General features: G+C 34.8%; 1 protein-coding gene across 22 annotated transcripts in view; it reads left to right on the plus strand.

The window, feature by feature from the left end:
• Nucleotides 1–23,299, plus strand: part of RBM26 (RNA binding motif protein 26) — an 84,843-nt gene that overhangs the window by 38,547 nt on the left and 22,997 nt on the right. For 13 of the 22 annotated variants that reach the window (XM_057533044.1, XM_057533041.1, XM_057533045.1 and 10 more), the window contains exons 10-18: nt 2,252–2,363; nt 3,424–3,583; nt 6,459–6,623; nt 7,295–7,426; nt 8,665–8,736; nt 16,472–16,597; nt 16,949–17,023; nt 18,479–18,646; nt 20,825–20,929. In XM_057533044.1, coding sequence (XP_057389027.1) covers nt 2,252–2,363; nt 3,424–3,583; nt 6,459–6,623; nt 7,295–7,426; nt 8,665–8,736; nt 16,472–16,597; nt 16,949–17,023; nt 18,479–18,646; nt 20,825–20,929 — 1,115 coding nt within the window. The remainder of the gene's footprint in view (nt 1–2,251; nt 2,364–3,423; nt 3,584–6,458; nt 6,624–7,294; nt 7,427–8,664; nt 8,737–16,471; nt 16,598–16,948; nt 17,024–18,478; nt 18,647–20,824; nt 20,930–23,299) is intronic. The other 9 variants (XM_057533060.1, XM_057533062.1, XM_057533058.1 and 6 more) reach the window with 3 other exon arrangements.

The raw sequence follows: 23,299 nt of genomic DNA on the forward strand, positions 1-23,299 counted from the left end.
TCCACATGCATGTAGTTACAAGTTATAGGAAATGGCTCTATTGAGATATAAATGTCTGGTATGCCTACTTAGAAATTTGAATGCCTTTTCTCATAGAATCATTATACATAATGATTATTTTAGTACTTTTTAAAGTTCTTTAGATATATCATGTACTATTTCTGTAAGCTGGTTTAGGAATATGTTTTCCATTAATAACATTGTTTTTATGTACGAGACAACTGATTTAGCAAACCATTTAAATTGAGGATTACCTATACTTCTATTGCCTTATCTTTTTTCAGTCCTCCTCCCCTCAAAATGTTCTCATCTATTGCCCATTTGGTTTGAAATTTACTGGCCTGGATTGTGACATATACATAATTAAAAGTTTATAATATTGTTCATTATATAATTATTATACATTTCTAATAGCCTATAGATGGCCTCATTTATATTTGTCACAGACTATTATGTGATAACTATATTTTTATGCTTCATACTTTCAACTTCATAGGAAATTATTGTTACTAAACAAATGAAAAAACTTTAGGACTTTTGATGCCTTGGAATCAAAAAAGTGACCTAGAGGTCCTGATAATGGTACTTTCTAGATTTCTAAGGCAGTGGAGAACTTGATAGACACTCCCTTGACTGGATACAGATAGGTAGGAAGAAGGGCTAAGTGGTTTTTCATTTGCCATCAACAAAACCAGTGCTGAAAACGTTAAGCAGAAAAACAATTTATTAAAAAGATATCAGGGGAAAACACAGTAAATACAACTAATAGACACATTTACTAATTGTATATCAAGAGGAACTTGCTTCTGTGTGTTTAACACTCCTTCTTTTAAATAAATAACAATGAAAGAGAATATGAGAGAGAATACAGATGAGTTGGAGCAAACACATCACTGCCTTTCTTGGTGAACCTTCAGATAAAGAACATATTAAAGTACAAAAGGATATTGGATAGCTCAAAGACTCTTTAAAAGGGCTAGTGAACATGTTTGGGAGGCAGGAATAAGGCCAGAAATTCTGTTGCAGAACTGGTCCTGTGAAGATACCACTCGGCAAAGAAACTACAACTTGCACTGTGAATGCCTGCAATGCTAGATACTGGATGTTTCCACCTGATGTGCTGTAGAGATGTGGGATAAGTCAGAGTTAGCCAGAAAAAGGGGGTCGATAAAGCACATATATCCTGTGCTACTTTTGTGAAACTGGAAGATCTTTTTGATTAGAAACAGAGGGAGTAAGGGATATGGGGGCGGGGAGATGAGAGGCCAATGAAAGGCGTTTGAAAAATTCTAGAAAAGAGATGATAAGTAGCTAGACTAGTGTAGTAACAGTGGGAAGTAAGAGATTTAAGTTTAGTGGAAAGAGTTGACAACACCTTTAACTTATTGAATTTGGGGACTTAGAATGGGGGTAATGGAGAAGGTGAAATGAAAGACACCAGGTTTCTGTTTTGGATAATTGGGCAGATGATAATATCATTCATTGAGAGGAAGAACAGATTTGGTAGGAGGATCTCCTGCATGGAGATTATAGTGGTAGCCATGAGAGAGATTGTGCTGAAACAGATCCTAAGTTCTTTTGGTTAGTTATATGTTTAGAAATACTCAGAATAGGAGTTATATAACCAATTTATCCATCTTTTAAGAAAGGAATCTTAAAATATATTTTTTCCGTGTGGACTAAGGTTAGCATGTTTTAAACTTTGGCGTCATTTGGGAATAACAGGTTAAATGTAGTTTTGTGTTTGTCAAACTCCATCTAAGTGTATGTAAAATGTTGAAAGTAGCACATATTTACAGCTCTTTTGCACTGCATTTCAACGTTGAATCTTTACCTTTTTAAATTTAACATGATTTTATTGTGTTAATATGCTGATGTTTAAGTAAGCAACTCATTTCAGTCACAACTCCAAGTTATTGAGTCTTAAGGTTACTAGACTAGTGTTAAATTTTATATCTTGTAGATTGTACATTTAATTTCAAAACTATAAACTCAGAGCCCCAAGATGATTTATTTATTATTAATTTGACATATGAGAATTACTGATTATTCTTCAGTTAAGTGTGAAAGGAATTCAAGATAAGTTAAAATCCCTTAGATGACTATATTTAGATGTACATATATTTCTATTTCTTCTAAAATGTATATTTGGACAAAAATTCAGAACTTTGTTTTTAATGCAGATTTAAGGAGGTGGCTATGATTAACAGAAAATATTAATCTATGCTTTCTTTTCTTTTGTTTCAAACAGAAAAGCCTCCTAATAAAAGCAGTATGAGGATAGTAGTGGATTCAGAGTCAAGGAAAAGAACCATTGGTTCTGGGGAGCCTGGAGTTCCTACAAAGAAGACTTGGTTTGATAAGTAAGCTGGCAGGGGAAATTGAGGAATTTTATTATGCAGTGATCTTTAGGATCATTGCAGTATTATTGTGACAGTATAGTGGTCTCTTTCAAAATAAAATTTATTCTGTAGGCAGTCCCCAACTAAAGTGTATAGTATTTGTTTTCTAAAAATGTGTTAGTTAGTTGTCTGGTACTTGGAAGGTACTTTCTTATAGAAATGGTGTGGTGGTTGAGCACATAAGTTTTCCTATTTGTACCTCCCCCTACCTTCACAAAAAAAACAACAACCCACCCCTTAACTTAGCGATGTTGTTGAATACTAGCTGTTTAAAGGATAGTCATGAGCCTACTCTCAGGGAAGGAAGGAAGGGTTAGGTATGAAAGGAGGCTTTACATGTGGGCAATTCCTGTTAGGAGTTAGAAAGCAGCCTTTGTGGGGGTAGGGGAGGCTGTGTGTTTGATGATTCATTTACAAATTTGCATGTTTGAGGAAAGACTGGGATCACACTTTTAGAACTTTAACATATGTTTAATTGGATAATTTCTAGTTCTGTCTCTGCCTTTAATTCTGTGATTTAGGGCAAGCAATGTAACCTCCCTGGGCCACAGTTTTGCCCCCCTTTCTTCAAGTGTCAAACGTATGGTTGACAGTTCTGACTTTTTTTTTTTAATTGGAAGGAGGTCGAGACAGTCATTTCTTGCTTTTAATCAACATTTTGAAGTAGGAAATATTTCAATAAGTTAGCCTTTGCAGAAACGGCCAAGATTATATAGGCAAATTGACTGAAAGAGGGTGCTAAGACCTTTCCTGCTAAGAATTTTAAGTAGGAGTGGAATAGAAGTGGAAAGGAACAAATGATATGGAAGAACCCTTCTCACTTGGCTTCCATGAAAGATAATGAACACTACTCATTTGGAAACTTCATTTTTTGAGGAAAAAAAATAAATTCCCTTTATCAACTAGCAATTTCAATTTTGAAAAAAAAATTGAACTTAAGTTGCAAAACTTTATTCTTTTGTACTTGATAGGGATCAGGATTTATAAATGAATGTATTAATTAACTTGATTTTTGTTACAGACCAAATTTTAATAGAACAAACAGCCCAGGCTTCCAGAAAAAGGTTCAGTTTGGAAATGAAAATACCAAACTTGAACTTAGAAAAGTTCCTCCAGAATTAAATAATATCAGCAAACTTAATGAGCATTTTAGTCGATTTGGAACCTTGGTTAACTTACAGGTAAGAGCTTTAAAGTGATTCTGTTGTCTCTGCTTAATTATTTACAGAGGGAACCTTAATGTAGTAAGAAAAATAGTTTTATAAGAAAATATTATGGAAACTTTGGTAATATTCTAAGTTTAGAAAATTGGATATGAAGTGAAACTTTTTATTTTAGGAAAATGTGTGATTTTGAATAACATATTTACTTTCAAAAGGCAGGAGACTTGATTGATCTTATTATACACTTTTTACCTAATAGAGATTATCATAAAATTACAGCAAAGTTAAATAACCACAGTGGTAAAATCTAATCTTACAGTAGTTTTCATTTCCTTAGTTTCACGTTAGCAGAATGCTTCAGTCAGATTTATTTTTGCTGCCCCTATGGTGGGACACATTTAATAGATACTTTGGGGGCCCAAATACCAGGTAATCCATAATCAGTTTAAACATTTACTTTTTTCTCTTCCACTTTTGAACATCTTTTAAGATAAATATCAGTGTAATTTGTATTTGATTTCACCTAAAATTAGACCTTGGCTTAGGTGTATGTTACTTGTGAGGTTATTTAGTATTGAGTTGACGTTATGTAATACGTTGAAAGTGTTCAAATAATGTTGGGCTTCTTTTCCAGTTTGTGCAGCATTCTTTTGAACTAAATTATTTCCCATAATCTGATAAAAATAAGAATAAATGTTAGAGAGTACAGCTTAAGTTGATATTTTGGAAAAATTTGTTTTCTTTCTATTTAAAAAATAATACTATAAAAGTAATAGATGAGGGACTTCCCTGGGGGCGCAGTGGTTAAGAATCCACCTGCCAATGCAGGGGACACGGGTTTGATCCCTGGTCCAGGAAGATCCCACATGCCGCGGAGCAACTAAGGCCGTGCGCCACAGCTACTGAGCCTGCGCTCTAGAGCCCGTGTGCTGCAACTACTGAGCCTGCGTGCCTAGAGCCTGTGCTCCACAACAAGAGAAGCCACCGCAATGAGAAGCCTGCGCACCGCAACGAAGAGTAGCCCCTGTTCGCTGCAGCTAGAGAAAGCCCTCAGGCAGCAACGAAGACCCAACGCAGCCAAATCAATCAGTCAGTCAATCCCTAAAATGAAAAGAAAGTTCAACAAAAAAGGGTGGGGCAGTAGAGATTTATATAGAATTTAAAGAAAATGTGTTCAGTTCTCTGTCTCTTCCATTCTTCTCCTCATATATACCCATAATATTATTACGTTATTGGTAACAATTTACCATGTGTTATTTTGGGTTTTTTGTTTTGTATTTCTGTGAGTACGTATCTACCTATAAATCAGTATGCAAACTTAAAAATATGTACGTATTTAAAAGTATGTAGGTCCCTAGTATACATATTACCCTGTAGTTATTTCCTGTATCTTGAATATCTCTAAATATCTTTTTATGGCAATTCGATTTATCTACCACGTTTAGATCTAGACTTTAAAAAGTTCTTTTCCTGGGGCTTCCCTGGTGGCGCAGTGGTTGAGAATCTGCCTGCTAATGCAGGGGACACGGGTTCGAGCCCTGGTCTGGGAAGATCCCACATGCCACGGAGCAGCTGGGCCCGTGAGCCACAACTACTGAGCCTGCGCGTCTGGAGCCTGTGCCCCGCAACGGGAGGGGCCGCGATAGTGAAAGGCCCGCGCACCGCGATGAAGAGCGGTCCCCGCACCGCGATGAAGAGTGGCCCCCACTTGCCGTAACCAGAGAAAGCCCTCGCATGAACCGAAGACCCAACACAGCCAAAAATAAATAAATAAAGTAGCTATTAAAAAAAAAAAAAAATAAGTGGAGCCAATTATCTTTTTAAAAAAAAAAAAAAGTTCTTTTCCTTACACAGTTAACTACATTAGTAATATTAAATTTAAAGAAGTTTAAAGCTGAGGGTTAAAACATGGTATCTCACTATTGTTTCAACTTGTATTTCCTCAGTTACTGGTAAGATTGGTATCTTATCTCTGTATAGGTCCTATTGCTCTATCTGTATACTACCTGCATTATTATTTATAAAATACATATATTTGAAAGTTAGTTTAAAGAAACCCTTTAGCTTTATCCTAATAGAACTCCCCCCCTCCCCCACCCTGCTCTGTTTTACATGAATTACTATTTAATTCTTAACAACTACTGAGTGGGTATTGTTATCTGGAGCGAGGTCGCTTGATTCAGGGTCTGTGTGCTTAATCCCTATTTTGTATTGCTTTGCATCACCAGTAGTTTATATAACACACTTTGGAAAGTACTGGTGTTATTGAAAGAACAGGAAATTGAACACTAAAAAGCCCTGGATCTACTACTTATTCGTTGTATGGATCTACAGAATCACTTACTCTTTGAATCTTAGTTTCCTTATGTGTAAAATGTGATTGTTGCTATTGTTTTGTAGATCTTACTCCCCCCCGCCTGCCTTAAATTTTCTTATGCTCTTGGAAATATTTTTGTGAGAGTTACCAATTTGGAAAATTTTACAGATGGATTTTTCTGTAATTTTCAATTAGAGATCACTCCTTTCAAAGTAGTTTACTGCCTTTTTCTGACTCTGGGGATCTAAGTCATGTCACTCAGTGACATAAGGATTCTTTCTCATAGCCTTAATATTGGGGGTAGAAAGTGAAACATTCTAATGTTTGTATATAACATTTGTGCAGTGAGCATTCTCTACTAAGTGTTATATAGAGGAGGCTCTGATTCCACTCTGAACGGTCCTCAGTTACCATTTCTTCTGGAGTGAAAGTAGGCTACGGTAATAATCTAGATATAAGGAAGTGTAAAGATAGACTCTTACTTGGAGGACCAATATTTCATTTCTTGGGGAATTTTACTGTATGAAGCAATAGATTCATTTGCAAATTCAATGTGCTTAATATTTTAAATCTTAGGTTGCCTATAATGGTGATCCTGAAGGTGCCCTTATCCAATTTGCAACATATGAAGAAGCAAAGAAAGCAATATCAAGTACAGAAGCAGTGCTAAATAATCGCTTTATTAAGGTTTATTGGCACAGAGAAGGAAGCACCCAGCAGTTACAAACTACTTCTCCAAAAGTAAGAGAGAAATTTGTGTGAAATTAAATGCTTTTCTTGGAACGCTCTTGGCACAGTGTTTTTTAAAAGCAGAGGTATTGCAGTCAGGTCGACTTGAATTCAGATCCTGCCTCTACCATTGTTAACTGTATGCAGACTTAAGGAAGTTACTTAACTTCTCTAACCTGTTCTCTCATTTTATTATGACATTAATCCCTAGTTTAGATGATTATAAGATGATATGTGTAAAGCATATAGAACAGTTCCTGGTACATGGGAGATACTCCAGTACATGGTAGCTGTGTGTATTCTAGAAACTCAGACTGTGGGTTCATATTGGAAATCCTTCCTTCCTCTCTTTTTCTTTCAATCAGTGAGTCAATGAATATGTAAAGTTTAATTGTTTGCAGAGGTGTACTACAGCAGTTTGTTTTTCTGTTTAACTTTCTTCTGTTAATTAAAAAAAGAGACAGAAGATAGTGAAGGTTAGATTTTGATTTTCTCCTCTACTTTATAAATATCTTATGCATCTATATACATGCATGAAGGAATTTGGGAGGTGGTTAGGTTTTGATTATAAGCTGCACTTCTAAAACTTTCTCTGCATGGGCAACTTAGTAACAAAATAACAAAGGTTACCTTCCATGCTCATGAACTAATCAACTTGTTTAACATGTTTTTCTTGTTCTGAGGTAATGCAGCCTTTAGTCCAGCAGCCCATTTTGCCTGTTGTGAAGCAGTCAGTCAAAGAGCGGTTGGGTCCGGTACCTTCAAGTACTATTGAACCAGCAGAAGCCCAGAGTGCCAGTTCAGAACTTCCTCAGGTAAATGAAAAGTCTTACTGTGCCTGTCATGTAATAGGTTCTCAGTCAATTAGTTTCCCTTGGTGATTTGAATTATAATTAATTGTGTGTGTGTGTGTGTGTGTGTGTGTGTGTATGTGTATATATATATATACAGTGTATTATATATACGTTTTATACAGAAATATGATGGTCTATTCATATTTGAACACCACTTGTAAAATTTTTTTTTTACCATTACCATAACGTTTTCACAGTCTACTTTTCCTATAGTATTTGAATCTTAAATTCTTTTCTGTAGCTAATACTTATTTATGAGAATAAATACTTTTTCACTTTGTAGAGGAGACATTTTCCAGCAAAACTGTCTAAAATGTAAAGTTTTAGTACATTAAATCTTACTTTTCCCATCATCTTTTACTTAACTAGAATGCTGTTCCAGAGATAATTATGCAGTAGACTGAACTGAAAGCTTTTGGGAAGGGAAGGCTTAAACCTTGAAGTTACTTATGCAGCTCTCTCAGAACTTTGCATCACTTATTCCTGACTCTCAAATTCTCTTCTCCATATGCCATTCCCTTCCCTCCCTTCCACACTTGAGTGGCACTTTCTTGTTTCTGCACCCTCAGTCTCTTAGGTTTCAGTATTTGCTGTGTGAAATAGGATGTAGTATCCTACTTAGCCAATGGATGCCACCTTGTTAAAATAGTCTTTGTAGATAATTACTGAAGAGTAAGATATTGAGATTTTACAAAAACATGCAGAATGTAAATTAGTAAATTATTAGGTACTAAAAAAAACCCCTCCAATCCTGCTATCCCAAATCATCACCAAATACAGTGTATTTGGCTATAAAACAAACATACTTTAGGAAAGAATGGCGTTTGTTTTAAGCTCACAAAGCAGGCACGTATTTTAACTACTCAAATCTAATATTTAGAATGTACAAACTTTCTACTTGTCAACATAGGATTCTAAGAATGTATGGTTCTGTATCACTGGAGGGGACTTTAGCAACCACCTGGTTCAAACCTCTTATTTTACATCATAATTTTCCATGATTGAGTAATACTGTATACTGTGTATTTTTCCAAACATTCTCTTTCTGTTTCTGTCTTTGCAGAAGGCCCAAGGTTTTGTTATTAACATCAGTATACTTACAGAGTCAATATATGTTAGTAGAATCAGAATGTTCAAAATCCCTACAGACTTATATATGTTTGGGGAAACACTGAATATGTCCATTTTAATTTTTTTAGAATGTAACTAAGTTATCTGTGAAGGACAGGTTGGGTTTTGTATCAAAGCCATCTGTTTCAGCAACTGAAAAGGTAAGAAGAATAGCATGATGTGTGTGTCTTGGCTTCATAAATGTTTTCAGGTGGCACCTTAATTTTTAAATTTTTTTCATAGTTCCAAACTCTTGCTTCTTAATTGTATCTTTTATTCCTACCTTTTTGCTTTCCATTTGCTGAAAAAGAAAAATATTTGCCTACCTCTTTTTACTTTTTGCATCAGCATTTTAATACTTGCTGCTCACTGTATTTCCTTATGCTCCATTCTTTTTGTTTTTAGTTTTTATTTACTATTTTTTCTTTAGAGATATCATACATTTTAATTTGAAAACTCTGACAACCTTATAGAGAGGGCCATGAATTAGGAATTTTACCTGAGTTTGAGCTCTGGCTCTTCACTTACTAACTGCATGACTTTGGGCAGTGCTCTTAACCTTTCTGAACCCTTTTCCTCATCAATAAAATGGTGATGGTAATATTTGTCTTATGGGGTTTTAATGATGATTAAATAAAATCAGTTATTTAAAGAGTATTTTGTAAATTAGAAAGAATGATGTAAATAAGTTTTTTATTTATTACAAACAGCTATTGTGTATAGCCTGACAATATAGTTAGTCATTTCTTTTTTTAAATGAGGGGAGCAAATGCTGATTAAATTGAGAACATTTTTGGACCTGTCTTATAGTTCTGTGTAGATGTGTTATTTTTTTCTGTTTAGGTATGAGTGAATGGCCCTGATCTTTAGTCTTTTTTGAGGTATGTCGAATCACAGAATATTAGAATTAGATAATCTTTCTCATTTCTTTATCCTCACCTTAAGGAAGGTAACCCCCAAATAGTTTTATGGTTGACCTATACACTGTGAGTTACTGAGCTAGGACTGGAATCTGGGTCTTTGATTTCTTTCTAGTCCATGGCTCCTTCCATTATGAAGATTACGTGGGAAATTGACATTATAGATAATTAGAGCATCCCATGAAATAGCTGACCTGCTCTCTTCACTGGTTCTTCAGTATATTATTTTCCTTATTTACTGTGTTAAACTTTGTCAATTCTAGAAATTTGAGTATGAATCTCATTTTGTATATCACATTTTCTTCTTGGGCACCTCAGCATTACTTTAGGCATAAAATGCCTAAAATGATTCATTATTTCCCCTTTAAGTTAATTTCTCCTCCTAGCCACCCACCTCTGGAAGTGATGCCACCATTTTCCTTGTTGTGCAGTCTGGAAGCCTTAGAGTCATTCACTTGTGTTTGTAGTCCAGTTGTCTCCTGCAGTTCCCTGGCCTCTGGGCTGGCATCGCCCTCCTCTAGTTTACACTGCCACCATTCTACTCTCAGACTTATTTTAATGTTAACTTCGTACGGAAACTTTCATTTCCTCAGCGAAATTTGCTTGGTTCATAACTCATCATACCTCAATTATTGTGGTTCTGTTACCTCTGCTTTAGTTATTTCTTTCTACCCTAATGAGCCCTTTTCTGTTCGTTGTCTCTTGCTATTTCCTGCCTCTTTTTTCTTTTTTTTGATGGTGGTTTTTCTGGAGTGATTTCCTTCTGCCTAACAGATTTCTAGTCATTCTTTTAAAGATTGAAAATCTCTCTAACCTCTACTATGAAACCTCCAGATTTTTCCATATATGCCCCCCCCAAATTTGTGTGGCTTAGTCTATGCCACTAAATTTAGCAGCATCTAAACATTTACTTTGATTATTTTTATCCTCCTTGATAATAAGTAACTAAGGAATAAAATAACAATATAAGGGCTGTTACACTTAGTATAGTGCTGAGCAATTCTGGTGAGGTCTACAACCCTGATTATGTTTAGGATCTGTTTATGTCAAGATTTGGATTCTGAAATTGAAGTGTGCTAATTATAGCTTTTACAAAACTTTTCTAGCGTGTTTTGCTACTTGTTCTCATTATTGTTTTTTAACGTGTTTTGTATAGCTTTAGATGAAAGGTGTCCAAATTTGGAATTGATAGTATAAATTTGCTAATATAGTTAGCATTAAGTATATTTGTGAAAAATCACTAATGGTAGTGGGCTATTTATTAAAAAAAAATTACTCAGTAAATATTGTAAAGAATCTTCTAAGGAAAGCAGTTATTTACAAGTATGTAACTTCCTGTCATCTTCAGTGAACCTGTTTACAGAATAGCATTTGGTTTTTGCTTATTCTTGGTTATTTCTGTTCCCCTAGTCCATAGGGGTTTTTACTGCATAATCCTTAGAGCTCAGTGATGCAGAGAAGTCTTAGGAAGAGTAGGAGAATGTTCCCCATCATCAAATGTTATTTAAATTTTTTTTTAAATCGAAGGCTGGGGAAAACTCAAACCTTGCATCTAAACAATATCTTTTGTCATTGTTAAAGCAAACAAGTACACAAATGTAAAATTTTATCCTCTTCCTGTAAATAGCACCCACTAAACCCTCTAGTGATTCTTTGTTATTCTAAGATTGCATGTGAGAGGGCTAAGAAAGAGGAAACTTAAAACCTAATTTTTACTGCTAAATATTAAGATACTGTAATAGCTGTTAAATAAGTACTGTTTGAGTAGAGTGATCAGTAAAATGATGTTTGAGTGCCTCAGCTTACTCTAGAGAGATTTATGAAGAATAAAGGTGGCATCTGCATATACCATCCTGGTTAGTTTTTTTTTTTTTTTTTTTTTTTAATTTATTTTCGGCTGCGTTGGGTCTTTGTTGCTGCATGCGGGCTTTCTCTAGTTGTGGCGAGCAGGGGCTACTTTTCATTGCGGTGCACGGGCTTCTCATTGCGGTGGCTTCTCTTGTTGTGGAGCACGGGCTTTAGGCGCACAGGCTTCAGTAGTTGTGGCATGCAAGCTCAATAGTTGTGACTTGCAGGCTCTAGAGCACAGGCTCAGTAGTTGCGGCGCACGGGCTTAGTTGCTCTGCGGCATGTGGGATCTTCCCAGACCAGGGATCGAACCCGTGTCCCCTGCATTGGCAGGCAGATTCTTAACCACTGCGCCACCAGGGAAGTCCATCCTGGTTAGTTTTTAAAAAAAAGTTTAGACTGTCCAAATTATCCCCGTAAAGCTCTTCTAAATTCTAAGAAGGTAAACTGACTAATCAGTTGAATATTTAATGTTCTTATATCAGTTTCAGGTATATCAGACTTACGGTACAGGATATTATTGTTCCTTAGCAGGGTTTTTTTTTGGTAATCTAAAAATATATCCTGGTCCCCTTGCATGATGATAAGCTGACATCTGTACCATGGAACTTTTAAAAGGGAAATTGTGTGGCATATTTGAAGGAACATTGCATGTCATATAGAGAATTTGGCTGTTGGGATTTAGCAGCTGACATTCTGGATGATCCTGGATAAGTCTTACTCTCTCTGTTTCCTTAACGATAAAATACAGTCATTTAAGTAACCCTTTGATTTTTAAAATTTGTATTTGTTGTGTAATTTTGCTACTTTTTTATAAAGATTAAGGAAAGGTATGATCATTTCTTTTCATAACTGTTATTGACTAATTTTAATTTTAAAAAATGGATTGGCCTCTGTCAGGATTATTCTGTGGATTACTCAGTCAGGATTATTACCAGGATTATTTTTCTTCCAGAGAGATATGATTTATATAAAATTATTTGCTATGCTGAATTTTCTGGGAACCAAGCTGTTGTAGCAAAAATTGATTACTGACTTAAACATTTTTTTCTTTGATGTTAAAATATTTCTCTGCAAGATCTTCAATCCCTTTGTCTCGTTTAAGCTACTTGGTATTCTTGTAAGAAATAAAATCGTTAATTCCTGAAAATATTTGATAAACTTAATTTTAAAGTAAATTCCTGTTGTCCTCACTAGAATTCCCAGTTAAGTTTTGCTACAGAAAACACATCTGTATGCTGCTTTAAGGGAATATCATTAAGTGAACATTGAGATTTATTGAAAGGCTGATTATTTACTTAATATGAAAGTTGACTATATGGTGATTATATATTAATAAGTTTCCTACACATAACTCCTCAGAATACTGTCTTTTTATTGCATTTAAGCAAAGCACTTCTGCTTTAGACACCTGTGAGAACTAGCTTATTGGGAGTGTTGCTTTGAGGCATACTAACTATGTTTCTTTTGTATTTGATTTTAACTTGGGCACTTGTTATTAAAAAATGATACTTGGATGACTTAATTTGTAATAACCTTCTTTTGCAGTAGGTAATTTTTACAAGATACTTTTTTTATTCCGTTTTTATCCATGAGAAAAATCTATTTTTCTTTTTTTACAAGTACTAGTAATATTCATGGCTTGTAATATTTTATATAGGAAGTAAGATAAGGCGGTGTTAATGGATTATAACCTATTTTATTGGAGAATTGGCTTTTATCTTGGGAAGTAAGAGGTATTAGTGATGTATATTTTAACAACAAAGCATGTGATACTTTTCAGCTCATCTTATGAATTGAAGAGAGCTTTGATACCAGACCTGACAAGTGTACTACAAGAAATGAAAATTACAAGCCAATATCTCATGAACATAAACGCAAAAATCATAAGTAAAATGTTAGCAAATGTACAGTGATATGAGAAAGATAATACATCCTGACCAGGTAGAGTTTATTCCAGAAATGCAAGGTTGATTTAACATTTGAAAATCATTTATTTCACCATATTAACAAAATAAAGGGTTCGGAGGAGGGATGGGATAGATGTTGGAGGGAGGGAGAAGGACCCCATGTGATTATCTCAGTAGAAAGAAAAATGTGGTAAAATTCTTTATTTAGTCACATTAAACATTCTGCAAACTAGGAATATAAAGAAACTTCCTTAATTTTGACAAAGTATATTTGCAAAATAACAAACCCCTACAGCTAACATATTCAATGGTGAAATATTGAATACTTTCCCCCTGAGATCAGGAACAGCAAAGGATGTCCACTCTCGTCACTTTTTCCAGTAGTATAAGGGCCTAACCACTACAATAAAGAAATAAGATAAAATAAATGGCATAAACGTTGGAAAGGGAGAAACAGAACTATGTTTACTCACAGATGATATGATTGTATATGTAGAAAATCCAAAAGAATTCACAGACGATTGGAATTAATAAGTGAATACAATAAGGTCACTGGAAATAAGGTCAATATGTAAAAATACAGCACATGCAGAAACCCTTTTGGAAAATAGAGGTGTGGTTGTTTAGAAAGACCACTATGTTTTTATTATATTCTTAGAATCGTAGCATCATCTTTTCTGTTGGGTTCGTTACTTCCCTCCACTGGTTTCAATTTTAACAGATTTTCTTCTCTTTTGTGACAACTCTATCCTCATCTTTTGAAAAATACAGATATTTCTTGTTATTCAAACTCTTACTATCTAAACTCTGGAACCTAATAGATTCAGATAGTGAGCAATATTTGTAATCATATAGTTCACTGTTTCTAAGACATTTTATTTTCACACCTCTGAAATTGGGCTACATCTTATAGTTGTTGGTATTTATGATTATAATTGGCACCCTTTTCCTTTAGTAGGGTTATATTAAATGACAGCGTGTCTCTAGGCAGTGATATCTTAAGCTCAATGAAATATGTTAGCTGATGTTCTGTTTTTACAGAAGGAAGTTCCTGGAAAAAACAAGGAAGTGAGATGCTTGTAGCAATAAAGGAGTCTTCTTACTGTTATCAGATACTTTTATTCACCTTGCAACAGCAATCCTTAGTGTGATATCTGGTATTAATAACAGTACTTGGAAAGGGAGTGTTCCCTACTCACTGAAATTGGAGAAATGCTGAATTAAACAAATTATATGGGTTTCTTTACTTCTGGCTTTCCCACAGCTCTTATGATAATGTACATTTTGAAACTAGAAAGTAGGGTTATGATATTGTTTCCAACTTTATTTGAGTATAGAAATCCTTTTTGGGTCACAGCTGTTCAACTTGTTATGGAACCATCATGGCGAAAACAGTTTATGAACACTCAGTCTCTTTCTTCAGCAGATTATCTTGTGTTTCTCCCTTTATAAAGTTATTATCTCACCCTGTATAATCATACAGTTTGACATTGTATGGTGTGGTAAGGTAGCATGGCATAACTTTTTCTCTAGAATTACAGAGCATGTGACAAGTTAGACTATGAACTAAATCTGTGTCTACTTTATATTTTACTGAATGCAACCATTTCATACTTGTTAGTGATACCTTGAGTATTTTCATTATTGAAGAAAATTATCAAAGTTTGATATACATCAACTATTGTAAAGAACCTTTATTTTTAAACATCAGTTGTGCTGTATGGAACTAGTGTAATTACAGTATTCTAGGTTTTTATTTCATTTAGAGGCTAAGACATTCTTGGATACTTAGACTAGTGATGAGTTGCCTAAGCTTTGTGATGTTCCCTAATCTAATTTCATGATAAAAGATTAGAAAGTAGTGTCCAGATTGCTACTTCTCTGATATATCCAGTTATTTACATTTTAGTAGCGAGAAAGTAGGGCTCTTTTTCTCATTGATACTCTTCTATTTATGTAGTTCTTCTAACCTCTTTTAGGTCATGAACTCCTTTAAGACTTTGGAAACTATGTTTTTTCCTCTGGGAAGTTACACTCTTCACACATATGGTATCATGTTTAGATTTTATAACATTCATAGCTCTCTTTGAAGGGATCTCTAAACTCCTTTCCAAGAACCAGTAACCAACCACTCTGTGGAACCTACAACTTTCTGCTTTCGGAGGATAAAAAAGGCAGCCTATACACTTTAATTTTCTTAAATTGACCTTTGTGTGGAAAAGATTATCCACTCTGATCTACCATCATTTCATTTTAACTTGGTGCAAAAGTGTTTATTGAGTATTTGCTGTGTGCCCTGGTGCTGTTCTAGGCACTGAAGATAAAGCAGTGAACCAAGCAAAAAAATCCCTGCCCTCATGGAATGAATTTTTGGGTTTGTGAGGACATTAGACACCATCAGGTTGAACTTCTTTTTAATGAGCAAACTGAGGCCCAAGAAGGTACCTGAATTTACCTATTGTCTCATAATTAGTTGGTAGTAAGGTTTAGGTACTAGAAGAAGCACAAAGAGGAGAAAGACATGTATTTTTTGTTTCAGGGCTCTCACAGTGAAGATAGAGAGATATAAAATAAATTAATATGTCATCAGGCCATTTTTACTAAATATTTTAATAGGAATAATGTTTCATCAAAGGACCTAGGTAGAAGAAATAAATGATTAGAGCTTTGTGGAGGTCTGGAGTGGTTGTGCTGAACCTGAGCTGAGTTTAAGGGAATAAGGTCACTTAAAGTAGGAGCAGTGCTAGCAAAGGAATGGAGAGAGAAAGCAATAAGGTTAATTTCAGAAATGTAAATTACAAATGATCATTTTAAATTGTTTGCAAGACAGCGTCTGATTTCCTCCTGTGCTGTGTTCTTGTGTACAGTTTTTGCTTTAGTCACTAGGAATACTAGTAATGTATTCAACAACTAATATTTTCTCAGTGATATAGTAATGGCAGTGTTTTTTACTGATTTGAAGTTTTTGTATGTTTGCTTTTTGCTTTTCTTCTAAAGGTATATGGTGTTAATTAAAAATTTTTTCACTTTATAGTTTATCCCTCACTCATACCCTTTCTTTCAAATCACTAATGTGACTTAGTTATTACAAATATATAATACTTTTAGTTCAGTGTGCTAGATTTTGACAGGAGTGCTTTAGAGTTTTGAAGGAAATAGTACTCAGGAAATCATGAATGCTTGATACAGTTTTTGAGAAATTGAATTTGTATTGGTAGGTGTTGTCTACATCTACTGGCCTAACAAAAACGGTGTATAATCCAGCTGCTTTGAAGGCTGCACAAAAAACCTTACTTGTTTCCACCTCTGCAGTTGATAATAATGAAGCACAGAAAAAAAAACAGGTAAGTATAGTAGTGTACAGAATTTGCAGGTCGGGAAGCTTTTCTGCATGTATGTGTTTTTTCAATGCTTATCATAAAATAGAGCTAAAAGAAAGGTATATGTTGGCTGCCACTGAACTTTTATTTTCCCTAGTATATTAGTAAATATTAATTTTCTTCTTGGAATGAAAGGCTCTCCTGATTGATTTTTGAAACTTGTGTACTTATTTAAGCTTTACATAGGAAAACTTGGCATTTCATTTTTGTTGCCAAGCTTCTTCAGTTACAACCAGTTCTGTCTTCTTGGGTAATTCCATTTATCGGAAAGGTAAATGGTAAATATTCTAATAATGTTTTTGATCCCTTCTCTAGGAGGCACTGAAACTTCAGCAGGATGTAAGGAAAAGAAAACAAGAAATTTTAGAAAAGCACATTGAAACACAGAAGGTAAAATATTAAAGTTAGATTTGGCAAAATATATTTATAAGTATCATAATTTTTAGTGAATTTAATCTTACACTCTATAGATAGTCCTGAGAAACATATTTACTGTAATTGATAATGGTAAAACTGAAATATTTATCAATAATAATGTATATATTAATTGATAAAATGTTGGGGATGAAGTGTATTACATTGTGTAATATACATTACACAGTGGACTGGGAAATGGATTAGTTTAAACTGAGCTATGACTATCAACTTGAAATGAAAATAAGGAATATTTATCCAGGTATGTTGCTGCACAGTAGTTCAATAGATAGTAAATGGAACCTTTTTCTCATTGTTGACATATGTACCTTTCTTTAATTGGCTTGGGATCCTCTAGTCCTATGTTGTCTGGTACAGCAGCTAAGAGCCACATCTGACTATCAGGTACTTGAAATGTGCCTAGTCCAAATTGAGATGTGCTGTAAGTGTTAAAATACATACCAGATTTCAAACACGTAGTATGAAGAAAAATGGTAAAACATCCCAGTAATTTTTGTTGAAATGTTACTTTTGATAAAATGCATTAAATAGAATATGTATTTAATTAACTTTAATGTATCTCTTTTGTCTTTGTAAGGTGGCTGCTAGAAAATTCAAAATTATGTGGCTTGCAGTATTTCTTTTGTACAGTGTTGCTCTAGTTATGACATTTAATTAGTGTCAATTCTTGATTATGTCTGGTAATAAAAGTTATGACACTTGAAAATATTGAAAATACACAAACTTTTTACCTTTTGGTTTAAAATGTATGTCTTTTCTAATTTAAATTTGTATGTACTTGATAAAGAGACATCACAATGCTTTACACCCAAAACTGAAACCATCTTGACTCAGAGAACCTATAATACTTTGTGATGTCTTCTCCATATTACCATGTTTATCTTCTTACTTCCTATCTATGTTGGGCATATTGTTCTTAGCCTAGCCAGTTACTGTTCCCTCTGACAAAGAAAGTAGGTAACTAAATATGCCATTTTTCTAATATCTTATATGAAGGGAAACCGTAAAACTTTTCCTCTGATTCTTTCTGGGTTGCGGACTATGTTTGGAGTGGGAATACTTAGAATTAGTAATATCAGCAAGTGGATTAGAAAGTAAGATTGTTGCTATTTCAAAATGACAGCTTTTCAGGGATTGAATTAAATTTCTTGTGGTTGTATGCTTTGAACTTATGTTCTAAGAGACTTAAATAGTAATATAGTTCTTCACAGCGTAAACCAAGATTAAGACTTGAATTGAGATAGTTAGCATCACCAATCTGCTATTCTGCTATCTCAGTGATTGTAAGCCTTGTCATGAATACATAAACTAAAAGTAGCAGTGATTTATTTTTATATTTACTTTGCCCTGTTTGCTTTTTAAATAATAGTAGGAATGTGTCTTATATATTTGTTTTAAAAAATTTGCCAGATGTTAATTTCAAAACTGGAGAAAAACAAAGCAATGAAGTCTGAAGATAAAGCAGAAATAATGAAAACTTTAGAGGTTTTGACAAAAAATATTACCAAGTTGAAAGATGAGGTCAAAGCTGCTTCTCCGGGACGCTGTCTTCCAAAAAGTATAAAAACCAAGACTCAGGTATTTCAATTTGTGTTGTTATTCATATTTCTACTTGTTAAAAAAAACATTAAAACACTACATTATTTAAGATTCAGTTTTCCTTTAGCTTAATACTCTTTGTTTAAAATTTGATCATTATATACTACCATTCTTCTCCTTTTCTAGTAATTAATAAGTAAATAAACACAAACAAGCAAACTCTACTCATCTTTTGAACCCTGCACATTGTAGTTAGAAAGTCAATTGTAGTTAGAAAGTCAGTAATTAGACAAATAGTTATGGATAATCTTGAAAAGGTAGCTAGAGGACAAAACGATATAGGTACTGGAATGCTTGACTGAGGAGTTTGAGCTTTATTTTGTAAGTAATTGGTGGTATAAAATATTAATGAACAGAGAAGTAACAATCTGATGTCACTGTACAGAATGATTGCTTTTTTCTTTTAATAAATTTATTTATTTATTTTTATTTTTTGGCTGCACTGGGTCTTCATTGCTGCGCATGGGCTTTCTCTAGTTGCGGCGAGCGGGAGATACTCTTCGTTATGGTGCACGGGCTTCTCGTTGCAGTGGCTTCTCTTGTTGCAGAGCATGGGCTCTAGGCGCGCAGGCTTCAGTAGTTGTGGCACGCGGGCTCAGTAGTTGTGGCTCATGGGCTCTGGAGCGCAGGCTCAGTAGTTGTGGCACATGGGCTTCGTTGCTATGCGGCATGTGGGATCTTCCCGGACCAGGGCTCGAACCCATGTCCCCTGCTTTGGCAGGCAGATTCTTTAACCACTGCACCACCAGTGAAGTCTCCAGAATGAATGATTGAAAGGGAGAAAATTCAGGTAGATTAACTGATTAGATACAAAAAAGTGAGCAAGTTAATTTCGGATGACAATAAGTGATTTAAAAAAAACCCCATGGAGTTATACAATACTTATACTTAGTGTGTGTGTATGTGTGTATTTGGTGTGTGTGTGTATGTATATATGTGTGTGTATATATATATAAAATCATGAGTTTATATTGATATTTCTCATTCTAATCTAATACGACAGGGTTCTTCTTTTCTTTCTCTTATGCCGTATCTCCGTGTTCCCATGATGACAACTTGATTCCCACTAACATCAATACAGTGTACGTTTGCACAGTCCTGTAATCCATTCAAATAGTTCCAGAATTGCTAAAACAATACCACTTCCAACAACTAACTAAATATAAAATTAAGAATTTGTTTGCATTCTTTACAACCTCATAATATACTCCACTAAGAGTGTCGAGTCAAACATGTGGTGTAGGATCATGTGTTTTTCCGTTCGTGTGGTTATGTTATTAATTTGATAAAGTTAGGTTTATTTCTGTCTGTATTCAGTTTTGGATCCCCCTCCCTGTCATTCTTGCTGATTTAATTTTATTTTTTGAATAAGTAAAACATTAACATGATTCAAAAGTTATACTATATAAAAAGGTTTATATAAACAACCATTCCCCTTTGAGCCCTGACACTCAGTTCCCCACTCTTCCCTCCCTCTTGGTGTGTGTGTATGTATTCTTTCCTACGTAAAAGCATACTGTATATTCCTTATTAACACCTTGGTGTTTTGTTTTTCTTTTCAGTTATTTCCTGAAAATTACTCCATATCAGTCCATAGAAATCTCACTCTGGCTTCTGTATGGAAAATGAATTACAGGGAAATCAGTGGACGTAGGAACAAGTTAGGAAGCTGTTGCAGTAGTGTAGACCAGAGGTGACTGGTGGCTTGAACTAGGATGGTAGGACTGGAGATAGAAAAGAAATGTACGGATTAAATGGGAATGTGTAAAAAATTCTTTGTAAAAAGTTTTGTATAGGGCTTCCCTGGTGGCGCAATGGTTGAGAATCTGCCTGCCAATGCAGGGGACACGGGTTCGAGCCCTGGTCTGGGAAGATCCCACATGCCGCGGAGCAACTAAGCCCGTGTGCCACAACTACTGAGCCTGCGCGTCTGGAGCCTGTGCTCCGCAACGGGAGAGGCCGCGACAGTGAGAGGCCCGCGCATCGCGATGAAGAGTGGCCCCCGCTCGCCGCAACTGGAGAAAGCCCTCGCACAGAAACGAAGACCCACCCAACACAGCCATAAAAAAATTAATTAATTAATTTATTTAAAAAAAGTTTTGTATAAATGCAGGATATTAATTGTCATCACCTAAAATATTTATTACTATTTTCTAGATGCAGAAAGAATTACTTGACACAGAACTGGATTTATATAAGAAGATGCAAGCTGGAGAAGAAGTCACTGAACTTAGGAGAAAGTATACCGAATTACAGCTGGAGGTATGTTTCATGATAGCCACACAGTACGCTAAAGAGGAGTAGTTGTAGTCTTGATGGTTTATTTGAAAATATATTCCTCTCATTCTGGTCAACAGTTGTTGGCAGTCTCTGGTAAACATATTGGGAGTTGATGTAGAAAAGAGGGAAGAGGTTGGCAAATCTTTCAGAACCAATAGAAAATCTCTTAGTATTTAATGAGGGATGATAGCCATTCTACTTTTATACACAAGGCCCTCTACTTCTAGTGAATTTTGTTCCTTTTCTATTTTCGGTTTGTTTTTCTTCCTAGGACCAAAATCTATTAAAGGCTTTTCAGATATACTTAGGGAGATATTCCGTGCACATATAGGCATGTTATGTTGAGTTCCTGTAAGGATCAGACTTTTAGTGGTAGAATTATATTGAAGAACATGCTTACTTAAGTTTTGCCTATAGATGGTGCTGTGGATGTTAAAGAGAAAAAAACTAACTTCTTATAATTTAGTTATATGATTATTTATATAAGAAAAATCTAGTAAAATTGATCTCTATACGTGAGAATTTTTAACATTTAGCAAAAAGATGTTTTAGAATCAGAATTACATTTTGAAGTACAGGGACATTTATGTCATTAGTGTAGTTGGTACTTGTCTGTATTTATCGTTGCCACAATATAAATTTTTGTATTTTAGCTTATTCCTTTTGCTTAATCTGAAAATAATGCTTTTTTTCCATATTTGTTAGCAACTTGATTTTCTTTTTCCAACATAGTAGAAATCTGTATTGAGTACTGGTATCCAGCTATTAAAGACTTTAACATTTAGCAGCCATTGTTCTTGTCTTAAGGCTCTGTCTTGTCTGTCATAGGAAGCCATAGGATGGTGTATTAAACCTGCATATATTTTGCATTCTCTGGAAAACTGATATGGTTGTCTGTGTGTCCTGCCTAAGAAAACAAGTTTTGGAAAAGATAGGTTCCTTTTATGTTAATATAGAAATTGTGTTTTCACCATTCTGGAGATTTCATGCCTGTGTTGATGCAACTTTAAAAAAATACATTATCATTTTAAAAATTTTGGCCCATAATTTTAGCAAATAAATAATAGCATTACTAATATCCTTTATATTATTAGTCCATGTTTTCATTCTTTATCATGATATAGCTAAACACTGAATGACATCTTCTGTTTTTCTTTTATGATGGCCAAACTTTAGTTTGCAATTTATATTAGTATATGCAGTAATGCAGTGTTTGCCAGAGTGTGTTGATTCTCCACACCAATTCCATATTTTGTTAATAGGTATTAGTGAAAAAAGCTTTTGAGGCCAAATAAGTTTGGAAGAGGTTATAGTAAACATGGGTTTGTTTTTTTTTTTCCACATTCTATTTTCTATTTTTTAATTTTTTTAACATCTTTATTGGAGTATAATTGCTTTACAGTGGTGTGTTAGTTTCTGCTGTATAACAAAGTGAATCAGCTATACATATACATACATTCCCATATCTCCTCCCTCTTGTGTCTCCCTCCCACCCTCCCTATCCCACCCCTCTAGGTGGACACAAAGCACCGAGCTGATCTCCCTGTGCTATGCAGCTGCTTCCCACTAGCTATCTATTTCACATTTGGTAGTGTATATATAAACATGTGTTTTGTATATGGTTTTCGAGAGGCTTGTAATTTGTGAATCTCCAAAGACAAATGTTTAAATACTCAGTATTGCTCAAACTTACTTGTCCAGGGACCCCTTTTTTAAGGAGCATTTTGAAGTTCCTAAGAGTATACTTTTGTATATGCTGTGCTGTTGTTGACATTAATCCTTGACCTTTGAAGTTTATTATTTGGATTTTAGATGATTACTTTAGCTAATGTTAAAATTAACTGTCTTGAGATGAATAAACTAAAATATTTATACTTGCAGAGATTTTGGCAGTGGTGCCTGCTTGACATTTCCACTTGGATGTCTCACATCCTCAGGCTCAACATGTTCAAAATTGTGCTTATTTTGTCCCTAAACTCATCTACACAATTACCCAAACCAGAAATCTGGGAGTCATCATTGATTTCTCCCTTTCCTTCAGTATTCATACACATTTAATTACCAAGTTTTATACATATTACTCCCCAGTGTATCTTTTTTTTCCTTAGTTAATTAATTAATTAATTAATTTTTGGCTGCACTGGGTCTTCGGTGCTGCGCGCGGGCTTTCTCTAGTTGCGGCGAGCAGGGGCTACTCTTTATTGCGGTATGCGGGCTTCTCATTTCAGTGGCTTCTCTTGTTGCAGAGCACGGGCTCTAGGCACGCAGGCTTCAGTAGTTGTGGCTCGTAGGCTGAGTAGTTGTGGCTCACAGGCTCTAGAGTGCAGGCTCAGTAGTTGTGGCGCATGGGCT

This window comes from Balaenoptera acutorostrata, chromosome 18, assembly GCF_949987535.1.
Source record: "Balaenoptera acutorostrata chromosome 18, mBalAcu1.1, whole genome shotgun sequence".
Lineage (NCBI taxonomy): Eukaryota > Metazoa > Chordata > Mammalia > Artiodactyla > Balaenopteridae > Balaenoptera > Balaenoptera acutorostrata.